The sequence below is a fragment of the Mauremys reevesii genome, linkage group 6, assembly GCF_016161935.1.
Source record: "Mauremys reevesii isolate NIE-2019 linkage group 6, ASM1616193v1, whole genome shotgun sequence".
Lineage (NCBI taxonomy): Eukaryota > Metazoa > Chordata > Testudines > Geoemydidae > Mauremys > Mauremys reevesii.
In genome coordinates, this window is record NC_052628.1 from 18,324,944 (window position 1) to 18,336,746 (window position 11,803).

General features: G+C 39.1%; 1 protein-coding gene across 5 annotated transcripts in view; it reads left to right on the plus strand.

Annotated features, from left to right (window-relative positions):
* RAB27B (RAB27B, member RAS oncogene family) overlaps positions 1–9,925 on the plus strand; it is a 140,929-nt gene extending 131,004 nt beyond the window's left edge. For all 5 annotated transcript variants that reach the window (XM_039545091.1, XM_039545089.1, XM_039545088.1 and 2 more), the window contains exon 6: positions 1,870–9,925. In XM_039545091.1, the coding sequence (XP_039401025.1) occupies positions 1,870–2,059 (190 nt within the window). In that variant the 3' untranslated portion in view covers positions 2,060–9,925. The remainder of the gene's footprint in view (positions 1–1,869) is intronic.
* The last annotated feature ends 1,878 nt before the right edge of the window (positions 9,926–11,803 follow it).

Consider the following 11,803-nt stretch of genomic DNA (forward strand, 5'->3'; position numbering starts at 1 on the left):
AATGTTGTTGTACCTATCTTGATTTTTTGCAAAAGCATTGTTCATATTTTAGATCAGTATTGCTTATTCACAATCGGGTAAACTGGTTGAAACTCTAATCAAAAGCAGTAGAGTTGTAAACCCCCTAGAACATGATAGTATAATGCAGCTTGGCTTCTGTAAAGGAAAACTCTGTCTCATCTCTAAGGATTCTATGCTTGTCCACAAAACAGTGGAGAACCACTTGCCCCGGCACTTTGACAAAGGTATTTTTGAAAAAGTCCTTCAAAAGCGATTATTAGGGAAACTAAGTTGTCAGAGTGACAGTTTGTTGCTCGTGACAATTCTGGATCTCGGACAGAAAATGAAGTAAGAATTAATAGTATACTTCATAGCAAAATGTGAAGAGTAGTGTAACTCCCTATTCCGTAATAGGGCGGCACTGTTTAATTGATGATTACATGTTCTGAAATGCACGTTCATTCACATTGAAAGGGATAATTTGAACTACTCATACATACTGCTGCACTCTAAATGGACTGTAACAACTCAAAAGTGAACTGGTAATAATGGGTGACCATGCAGTGGGAACTTCTGCTTGCTGTTGCTGTTTGACGGCTGATGCAAAATACTAGAATGCACAGAGAACGAGAAGAAAGCAATACTGAAAATATACTGCTGTTACATAAATTAATGGTGTGCACCCCTCCCCCTGCCCCAGAATGCTGTGTTCAATTCTGGTCATTCATCTAAAAAAGAAAGGGATTTGTGAGGTAGACAACAACGATCATAGGGAAGTTTTTCCATGTTTCTGAAGAGACTAAACTCCTCTCTGAAAAGATTAGATAACAGGGTGTGTGTGTGTGTGTGTGTAATATATATAATTAAAAATCCTTGTGGCCACTCCTGCTTACCTGTTCTCCATATGCGTTCCATTAAAATCAAAAGGCAACAATTTAAAATCTGTAAAGCAGGAATCTACCTGTGGAACTCACAGACACAGGATATCAGAGGCAAAGATCATACTGTCCACAGCTATAGTAAACAGAATCCAAAAACAAAACCTTCAAATAGAAATTAAAACCCTCTTGCTCTCCACAGGAAATATTTAATACTATCTCATTATGGGTCACCTTCTCCATAACTGTCTAGTAGATAATTGTTGCACCTGTTTCCTGATGCTCTGATAAATGCTTCTGTTGGAGATAGACCACAGGTCTATACTGATTATGGCATTTTCCATGTTCCTTGAGAGTTACTGTAGATGCAGACAGTCTTCACTTTTCACCCAGAAACTTTTGGTGACAGAAAATGGACTGCCTGTGAATAAAAGTATGAAATACTTCAAATTTGAAGTACCTGCAAGATCTGCAGTTCTGAAGCCTGGAAATCCCATGTTGCCAAATATTGAGGGAGGGTGACTGTAGAAATTTAACTGGAAATGCTCCTGAATTCACTAAACAGTGATAGTCAATACTTCTGTTTCCTGTTCCATCTCTCTGAGCATGCACTGCAGTTCTTCTTTACAGAACCTTGGAAAAAGTAAACTTTTATGAAGGCCTGTTTCTTTCAGCTGTAGTTTTATGCAAATGTTGCCATTCTGGTTTGAAGCCAGAACTTCCAAGTTAAAACGGGCAGTTGGTTCAAGATGCGAAACTTACCTTGATATTAATACCCATTTCCCCCAACCCTCTATGTTAAAGATCTGGGGTTTTGTTCAGCCCACTTAATGCAATAAAGGCCAGCCAGATTTGAATTCCAAAACTCCCTATCCTCCACCAAGAAAGTTTGTTCAGGGGTGCTTGGATCAAGAGTTTTGCTTGGGGCCTCTCTCATTTTAAGCCCTTTCTAATGAGCGTTTTAATTTTTTTTTCATATCCTACATATTAGCATACCATACTTTGAAACAAGTGCAGCTACTGGGCAGAATGTGGATAAAGCTGTGGAAATGCTCCTGGACTTGATAATGAAGCGCATGGAACAATGTGTTGACAAGACACAAATATCTGACACAGCCAATGGAGGAAGCTCGGGGAAGCTAGATTCAGCAAAGCCAGAGGAGAAAAAGTGTGCCTGCTAGACTTCACCTCTAAACTGTGAGAACCAATACGAATATTTGATCTGAAAATGGCTGATTTACCACTAAATTCAAATCTGGCCATGCATAGAAACAAAGCTGTCTTGTTTGGGTTTTTGTTCTTCTCCAGAGAACTGAGTTTTCAGAGAGGCTTCTGTGCTGGAACTAATATTCCTGATATGGCACCATGGAAGATCTAAAAGAGCCCTCATCTTTATCTTAGTACAATCAGGCTAGAAAATGTAAGAGACGTTCCCTCCTTCCTTGGAAGGAGAAAAAACTATAGGGGGGGAGGGGAGGGAAATAATTAAATTGGATAGTGTGATAAACTAAAAAGGGGGTACTTTGTTAGGTCTCTGTCTGTCTTAATTGAATCTTGCTTCTTTATACTACTTTGTATTTACATCAGAGACCATATATCTGCTAAAGTGGAGATATGAGTAAAGAGAATGTTATGTGGTATATTACTTGTGCAAAGGAAGCAATGGTGTGACTGACTAATAAGCTAGTGTGTGAGGAGAAAGGGGTGGAGGCTTTTTTTTTTTTTAAATAAAACCAGGGAAACATGCAACATTTATTTATGTTGCTAGTAAATAATCAAGCAGGGTTTGGAGGGGGATAGGGAGAAGATACTCACTCACTCAAATTCCACCGCTACATGGAAAAGTGGCAACACTTGCTGTTTGAGGCCAGCAGAATACATTTCATGGTGTCTTGCAAATTTCACCATAAGCAAAAGCACTCTTGCTAGTCAGAAAAATTCAGTGTTCAACACCAGAAAACAGGCTGTGTGCATCAGGTATGGCGTGCGAGGGGAATTGTGAAAATGGTGTCACTGTCTATAAAAGAGTTGCAAAACTTGTATAGCACTTACTGATTCTCTAAGAAGTTAGTCAGTTGTTGACTGGGAACTCACCACCTGCCATGATTTTGTGTTGTTGCCAGTATGCTTTGCTTTCAAATGAGCACAATTTTTGCATATAGAAAGTGGACCCTCCTTGTGAAATACTTCTGAGGTGGGGATTTGGAATGCCAACATATTAAATGTGATCTAACACTAGATAAAATGTATTGTATTGTGTAAGCCTATACAAGTGGGGTGGTATGGCAGGTAATTAGAAGACACCACCAGTTGCATTAAAAAGTAAAGCAGGAAGGTAAAAGGTGAGTAATTTTTTGTATTGTCTCCAGTGTATCTGAGTGTGGCTGAGAGAAGGAATGAGAGAGTTCTTCTACAACAGTATATGTCTCTCTCCTCACTGGTTTCTCTTTTAAAAGCAAAGAGTACAAGAAGATATTTAGGGTTTACTTCTATTAAATAGGTAAGGATCTAACAACATGTTCAAAGGACTCGATGAATTTGTACTTCCAGACTCATTTTTAAAAATCACTCTAGGGAAAAATGTTTCACAGACGAGCTCTACCAAAGAGCAAAACTAAATTGGTTGGGTTGGGGGAGATGGTGGAAAGGAGGTAGACTTCCTCTGCTTTAAAATTAAATCAAATGTGAGGTTTTCAGTTTTAGTTTTTTGAAGTACTGTGATTTTTTTGAACCAATTAAGCTTATCAGGTGGCTAGTCCACAGACTATCTTATTTGATACCTTTTTTTGAAAAATATTGAGGGTTTACTAGCTGCTTTGGTGACTGGGCAGCACACTTCCTGCCCATCCCTCCCAATGATATTTATTGAAAGATTTGGCATGTAGAGAAGGCAGATGGTCTGACAATAAGGGTAGCCATTTTTGTAGGGTGAGTAACCAAATAGCCACTATAAACAAATTGGAGAAAAATTCAGTTTGCTAAGTGTCTAAATGAAGACACATCCTATGCAGCAAGTTCTGAAATACCTGCTGCCCTTTTGTAACCCAAAAGCACATGTTACGTATGAACTTCGGTGGCTGCAAGACAGCCACTGTTATCATTTGGTAGCTCTTGCCTAGGCAAAGAATATAAATAGTTGAAGTAGGCTTTGAAACTTCAAGCACACTCCCAAAAAATAAATGGAGGGAAATGGAGTTTTAATACTAAACAATACCAGAGCTTTGTTCTGCTAAGTCCTCCAAAGTCTGTGATAAGGGTGGGAATGGTTGTAACCTGGGATTTCCCGCCTCATCATTTTTTAAAATCCTCAACCATGTAGAAAGTACTTAATTTACAGTATCTGGTTTTGCCCATTCAAACAGGGTGAGGAGCCTAGTTCAGAGCTCACTTGTTTACTTTCAGTATGAATACATTTCCTAAAGTGACATAAGTTGGTGTTTAGAGTCTAAAGTTGTTAGCGAATTCTAATGGCTGTTGCTAGCCTAGCAGAGTAGTGAGATAGGGAGACTACTGCATGCAAAGCTGTGAAGAGTTCATACCCCCAATTACAAAGCAGCCTAAGGGGGGCGATTCAGCATCCAGTTAACAGCTTCCCCGTTTTGGCCAGCACTCTAGAATAAGGATGACATGAGGGCAAAAGCCAACTGCTCTACAGCAGGACCCTACAGTCTTCCTCATTAAACTCCATTGCCTGACAACTCCCAAGGGAAAGGACTGTCTCAGAACTGGTGATCCCGCTAAATGTAACTGTTCTAAGACATTCCACTGCTTGAAGGTTGAATGTGTAACAATCACAACTTGAACGGTAGGCAGTTGAGTATGATATAGTCTCTATTGCCTTAATGTATTAGCTCATCCAAAAAGCTCACATCAATCTTTTTAATTTATCACTGTCTTGCTGCCATTATAAATTATTTTCAGATATTAATGTGGATGGGTTGGTAGCCACCAAACCGTAGTGTGGAAGGAGGTAAAGTAAATCTACCTTACCCCTTAGAGACACTGGCAGTTTTGCAGGGTAGCATTCAACTATGGAGTTTATATTTAAATATAATCAGCTACAAACTGCTTTATAGAACTCCCAGATTCATTTTCTCTGCAAGAAACTGGATAACTTGCTTATTTCTTAACAGTCTCCCCAGCTTGCTTCTATTTCTCCACACCCTTCTTGTTCCTCCTAACTACTGTTTTTAGGGTCACATTCTAGTGGAGAGAAGGCTGCTATATTCGTGTAATTGCCTTTTGGGCCTGATCCTAATTACGGAGCAGGTGCAATCCCCATTCACTTCAATGGGTGATTTGAGATGCTGAGCTTCTCATTGGGATCACTCCTTTATGTCAGTGAAGATGTCTCCATTGCTGCATGTAATGGAAGTGTGAAAGTTTCCATGCTAGTGTCCTTTTACTGTAAGCTACCCTGAAATGCTTATCTTTAAGATCTTAAGGACACACTGCTCTCAAGTGCCTGTAGCCAGTGAAACTCTAATGTAGTGAAGTCTTGCCCGACTGCCCCAGCTCCTATACTCCTTAACCACTTCCTCTAAGAAAAGAGGGGGCATGGCTGCAGTTGCAGTTTGAAGCCTTTCTGATTTTCACTAACTGGAGGTTCACTATGCACAGATCCCACTATGTAATTTTTCCATAACTGGCAACGTACTGAGCTGACAATACCGAGTGACGTATAACTGGTTGTGACTCATTGTTTGTGCACCAATTAGTTTCCAATCTCCACGTTGCAGCCGAGACATTAATAGAAGAGTTCAGTTTCTACACAGATGCGATGATGAAGTAGAACTCAAACCCCTTGCCATGACACTACTGTTTACCAGTTCAAACTTTTAGGTTTTCATTCTACAGCTGCAAAACTGGTTTTTACACCAATATTCTTTGGAGCACTGCATTTGAGCATAATCCTTCTTTCAAATACCCCTAGGATCACATGGCCCTAAAATGAATTCACTTCCATGTACCATGTCCAGCAAAGAGTGACCACTCTCATTTTCAAGTAATCTAGACTCGCTATTTCAATTTTGCTATTGCATAAATTATGTGGTACGCAGTTAGATCAGAAGCTCAACATCTGCTTTATGTACAAACACAGAAGGCTTGTAGCTTGGTTAACTATCCCCAGGGTATTGGAACAATGAGTCCTGCAGTTATACATGTGTATACATAAGTACTTAATATCAGTATAAAACTTCTGCTCCTGCTAACCTTTGTTTTTAAATTGAATTAACACATTGATCCCTGTGTCCTGCTGGTTTCTGTCTTCTCTCCTAGACATGTGTGCCTTCCTCCAAAATTCCCCTCCTTAATACCTTTTTGTAACTCTTCTAGGCAGTGCTCATTTCTGAGTTTGCAGTTATATGTGGTGCTATGCATGAACCAACCCTGAACATGGTAATTACTTAATCAAGGAATGACATGCAGCACCCAAGATGACAATCCTGCCAAACCTATGTAGTTCTGATTTTCAAGGACTCTGTTGCTGGGTTTAATATGCTGATTTCTTTTTAATTGCTTGATTTGAATCAGGTATGTCTTAAGTTCATCATCTCTCTTCCTAGGTAGCCTCCAGGCTTTATACAAATCGGAGGTCATCAGATTTTTGTCTTTCATTTGTTTTCTTGTTCATCTCCATCTCCATCCATGCTCAATTAACCTTTTTTGATCTACTGTAGTGTCAGAAATCATTTCTGAACTCCCAGGTAGTAGTCCATTATTTCTTCCTGATCTACAAGTATTTTTGTCCTTCTAATCTCAAGCATGAATGTAAAAATGTGACATTGCTTAATACACTAAGCAACCACAGTGTTGTATGAAGATTTTATTTTAGAATGTATTTATTATATTATAAAAATCTTTATTTCTTCAGTTCCATCTGTTGAGGTGGAACAATGGGTAAGAAGAATACCAGTGCAGATGGGTAAATACACTTGTCTTAAAGTCATTGTTTTAAGCTTCTGAAATAAGAGGTGCTCTGCTGCATGAAAACTGCCATTTTGAGAGTCCACAAAACTTCTTTAGGAAATATTTTAGACAAGCCTTCCTTCCCAGCCACGCCCCAAAGCTGAAAGTCCTCCTAGCCAAAGTTACCCTTTTTATCCCATTTCTCCATTTCCACATCCTTTATTTGTTCTAAAGTAGTCTTATTTTCTACCTCTAGCCTGAATTTTAAGGGTGTTCCAAATGTATCTGTGGGGAGGAATGAAGGAAGGCTGGCGTGATGGCACTTGAATCAAAAACTTCTTTTCAAACATAGAAACCATTTCTGCAGTGAGTTTACACTGGCCATGTTTACATTGCTCTAAAATGATGTCTCAGCTACTTCTGTGACCCAAAAGCTTCTTAAATCCTTCATTGCCACCTATGGAATCCGCATGTTTTACAAGGCGTCCTCTATGGGTGACATTGTCCTCAGTACAGGAGCCCAAACATGGACCAGTGCATCACTTAAATCTCCAAGTTTAAGGGTTCACATGGTGCATAAGTTTTTCCATAGCGACATCTTCATGGAGGTTGAGTCTGTCTCTAAGATTACCCCTAGATTATAGACCTGGCATAAAATGTTCACCAGGTCTCCAATTCAGCAAAGCGTTTAAGAATATGCCAAAGTGCTTTGCTGAATCAGGAGCTTGAGCACCTTTATGGAGAGAAATAGAACTGCCAGTAGAATAACCATAGTTCAAATAATCCTTAAAAATGCAACTGTGTAGAAAATACTTTTTAAAACTGTCAGTTTGTGAACGGGTTTTTTTTGTTTAGTGTTTTTCCTCTTACCATCCAGTGATTTCAAAAACTTAAATCAGCACTAGGGAAAATGCTAAGCGTGTTTTTCATTAACTTGCCTCAAAGATTGGTTGCAGCCTTAAGCATATGATTTCTACTGATATCATGTAAAAAGTATAGCCACTCACCTGTTTGTGTGGCAGCAGCACTGCCTATCCTGAACTGTTCCAGGATTAAACTCCCACTCAAGGTGACAGCAAAAAATATTTGAACTTAATGCTCATCTACGTTTGTAATTTACATGCTTTACTTCATTGTGAAACCTACCATTAGCCTCCCCTCTTTCTATAAAATACATCCATCTGTCTAACTTTCTATGCTAATTCTCTTGTTCTAATTCTGACCGTTTCCCCCAAAATTAGAATGCAAAACAAACAAAACCTTAAAATGCACAGGGTGGAGAACTTACTGCAATTGTCACTGTCAATTTATGTAATCCCCAAATGCTATCTTCCTTTGGGGAGTATAAATCCCATGTTTCCTCTTTCGAGCATACCCTTTTACGTTTAAAAAGAGTGTGTTATCTCTGGAAATATATTGGGTATCCAAAGACATACTTGGGTTGCTAATAGCCTAAACAAGTTTTTAACTAAAACTTGCTTACATAAATATATAAAATTCCTTTGTGTATGATACCATAGCCGTTGAAGGCAAGAAAGCACTTTTCAGGAGCTTGAAATTAAGACTGTATCTCTTTTTTTTTAAAAGAATTTAAAAGGAACATAGATATTCCATTTTTCTTGTAGTGGGTCATAGGTGCCTCTCCAATTGTTACTCCCATATTTCCATGACTATGTAGACGAGACCGATGTTGGATATGCTGTACCAAAAATCCACAATTAAATCACTTATCTTACAACATAGAGTTGAGAGAAGCTGCCATTTGCTATACTGCTAATTTTGTAAAATCGGTTGCCTTAGAAATATTTTGTGAAGGCTAAATCTTAGTTAACACTTTTGAATATGTAAAGGATTATCAAACACTTGTTTAGACTTTAGATAACACTGGGCCATATGACTAACTTTAAAAAAGATATATAATAGAGATATTTTGATACCTGCTTGACAGCAAATATTTCAAAACCTGTTTCATTCAAAGTGGAGAGTTCATCTCTGAAAATTAATACTGTAAGGCTTACAAATAGATCCCTTGATCAACATCCAGCCTCTAGAGACATAGAACCAAAATATCCAGCTAGAATTGTACTTCCAATAGTAATCAAACCTAGCTGTGAATTGTCTTAAGACACTTAAACAATTCCACTTTCTTTAATGGAGCCACTTGTATGAGTGGTGCCATGATTGAAGGATCCAGGTAATTTTGACAGGAAACAGAAATTAGCAACTGCTACACTAGTACAGGAACAAAACACTATATATAGAGAGATTTCAGGCCTCATTCTGATTTTGCTCAAAACACCATTTTTACACTGGTGTAACTCCAAAGATGTCCATGTGAATCAAGTAAGACCAGGCTTGCCGTATCTTTTTGGGTGTATTTTGAACAGGAAACTGTTTTCATAGCTGCTTTCCTGTCATCAATAGCATGTAAGCCATCTGCTCTACACCCCTCCTTTCACTGCAGATAGGACAATTTTTGGACAGGAGACCAGGCAGTCAGCTGAGAACCATCCCTCTGGCTGTTGGACAGATCTGTTTTTAGATTTTATTTTTTTTTTCTTTTATGTCTATTCTCTAGTTCAGGAAAATACAGATGGTAACTCGTCATTGTGTGCTTTTTCATATGATAGCTTAAACTGAAAATATTCTTTAGAAAGCATACCCTAAAGGTGTCAAGCCTCATTGCTCAATAGGGCTTTTAATGTACATACTGTATACTCTGATACCAATTGTATCTTACTGGACCTTATTTATGGAAGTTAAATTGTTCTTTGATTTTTGTTAAAGGTAACCAGCCGACAAATGCTAACACTGTTTTATTACCTTTTAAATGTTCTGTTATGTTCCCTTAAGCATGTTTTATGTTTGTCTTTGCAACAGATCTGTAAATGTTATACCTAGTGATATGAATGTGATTTTAAACTCTTGAGCATAGTATTTTTATTATGTATACCCCTTGATAGACTGGTGCCTGCATAACACTGTTAACATTATTTTGTCGTACCAACTTACTGGTGGCTTCAAAATATATTGTCAAATGATTCTCTGGTGTCTGGGTTTGTATGATATGGTCAAGGAATGTACTCCTGTGATTCAGTTTCTGCACTGTTCTTTTCAAAATAAAAACGCATTTTATATCTGTTGTATTGGCTGTGTGTTTTTGGGGGGGGAGGGGAGAAAAATAAAGCTCCATCAATGAAATGACCCAGCTGTCTAGTGTGTTCGTCAGAACAATTCCAGGTTTAGAGTGCCTGACCAAGGGGGGAGAGAAAGGAACAATTCCTTTTTTTGTTTTACTCGCTGTTTCCATATAGCGGGTCCTAATTTGGCTCTAAAAGTTAGACCAGATCAAGTTCTTAATCAGTACATTGGGCGGGGGGGTTACTGAAAATGACTGTCACTATACAGCATTGTGACATTGAAAGTATGCCTATGAATAGCACACCATGTTCTACCTCTGTAGAGAGGATTGATCGGATTGCCAAGTCTGTTCAAATTTCCAGCAAAATCTTCCTCTTGAATGGAGTAGCAGCTTGTGAAATGACGTAAAAAGCCAAATACGGAGTCCTCCAAGGGGCTGGAAACTCCTTCAGAACTTGGCCCAATAATTATAGGGCTAGATATGCAGGGGATGCTGCTTGAAGCCTTCTGCAAATACATCTGTTTAGCAGGTGCAGAGGTACACACTTAACTGAGGAAATTGCAATCTCATTTCAGAAGAAATGAAAGAGATTGGCTTGATGAGACTGAATCGTACCTGATTGACTGCATTGGGCAGAGCAGTTGCTGGGATATGGCTCACAAGGCTAGCACTCTGCAATTGTCTAGTAATTATGCAAGAGTCGTATCTTTTTTTTTTCCTAACCTAAGCCTGTTCAATCACGCACAGCATGATATCTGACTTAACTGCCAGACTAGCTAGAAGGTAAATGTCATTTGTACCTTACAGTGGGCTAATCCTGAAGTGACAAGCTGCATTAATACCAAGTCCATTAAGTCATGCAGGACTAAGAGCTTGTTGAAATTTAGATTCATTTTAAGACAGATGACTAAAGGGGGGTTGTAATTTATTCCAAAAACAATTATGGGGCATTCTGCTCCTAGCTACATATAGTGTATCTTTTTCCTCCATCAGATTCATAAAGACTATAAATACTGAAGTAAGGAGAGCATGTATTGGACAACTGTTTGTGATGTAAGATGTAGCCAAAGAAAGAAAAATGGTGTAGGGCCAACAACTGCCAATGTTGCTGAGCAGTCACAGCCCTGCTTTCCACAAATGTAGAGTTCAAAAGATTACCCCCAACAACCATTCACATTAAACAGCTGTTTCACATGGTATCTAGCTTGGGAAATGAGCTTGTCTGCATCTTGGCATTAAACATTGAAGGTTACACTGCAGCAGAGTCCCCCTGTGTTCCTGAGGTCTTGTCTGCATTACAGGTTATGTTGGCATAATTCTGTTGCTCAGGGGTGTGAATAAGCTACACTGACCTAAGAGCTGCTGTGGACAGCACTATGTCAGAGGGAGAGTATCTCCCGCCAACCTCTAAGAAGTGGTTTTATTATGCCAGCAGGAATATGCTACTGTAACACTTCTAAGGTAGACAAGTCCTCAGTTTGCTCATCTTGTTAAACCCTCTAATTAACAGCTGAGAGTGGAGACTGTCAGCTACCCAACAATCCCAAAGCAAGCCCGAGCAGCAGCAGAATACCATTTGTCCTGTATGTAATGCACATCTTCAGCTCCTCTGCAAGTGTTTCCTGATGAGATTCTACTGCCTTGTAAACTTGGGCTGGAAGAATAATCCTTAAAGCTCACACCCTGGGTAATTAGAATGAAGCCCTCACTTGTCAGATTTGGTCTAAACATCAGGAAAGTCAGCTCCTTGCAGGAAGTGAAAGTGCCACAATTCATAAGATGTCGGTATGTGATCAGTTTAGCCAAGGGTCACATGTAGTGAGGGTATAGGTTAGTCTCTTCCCTGTTTTCTACTAGGTTGGCCCCATGGTAC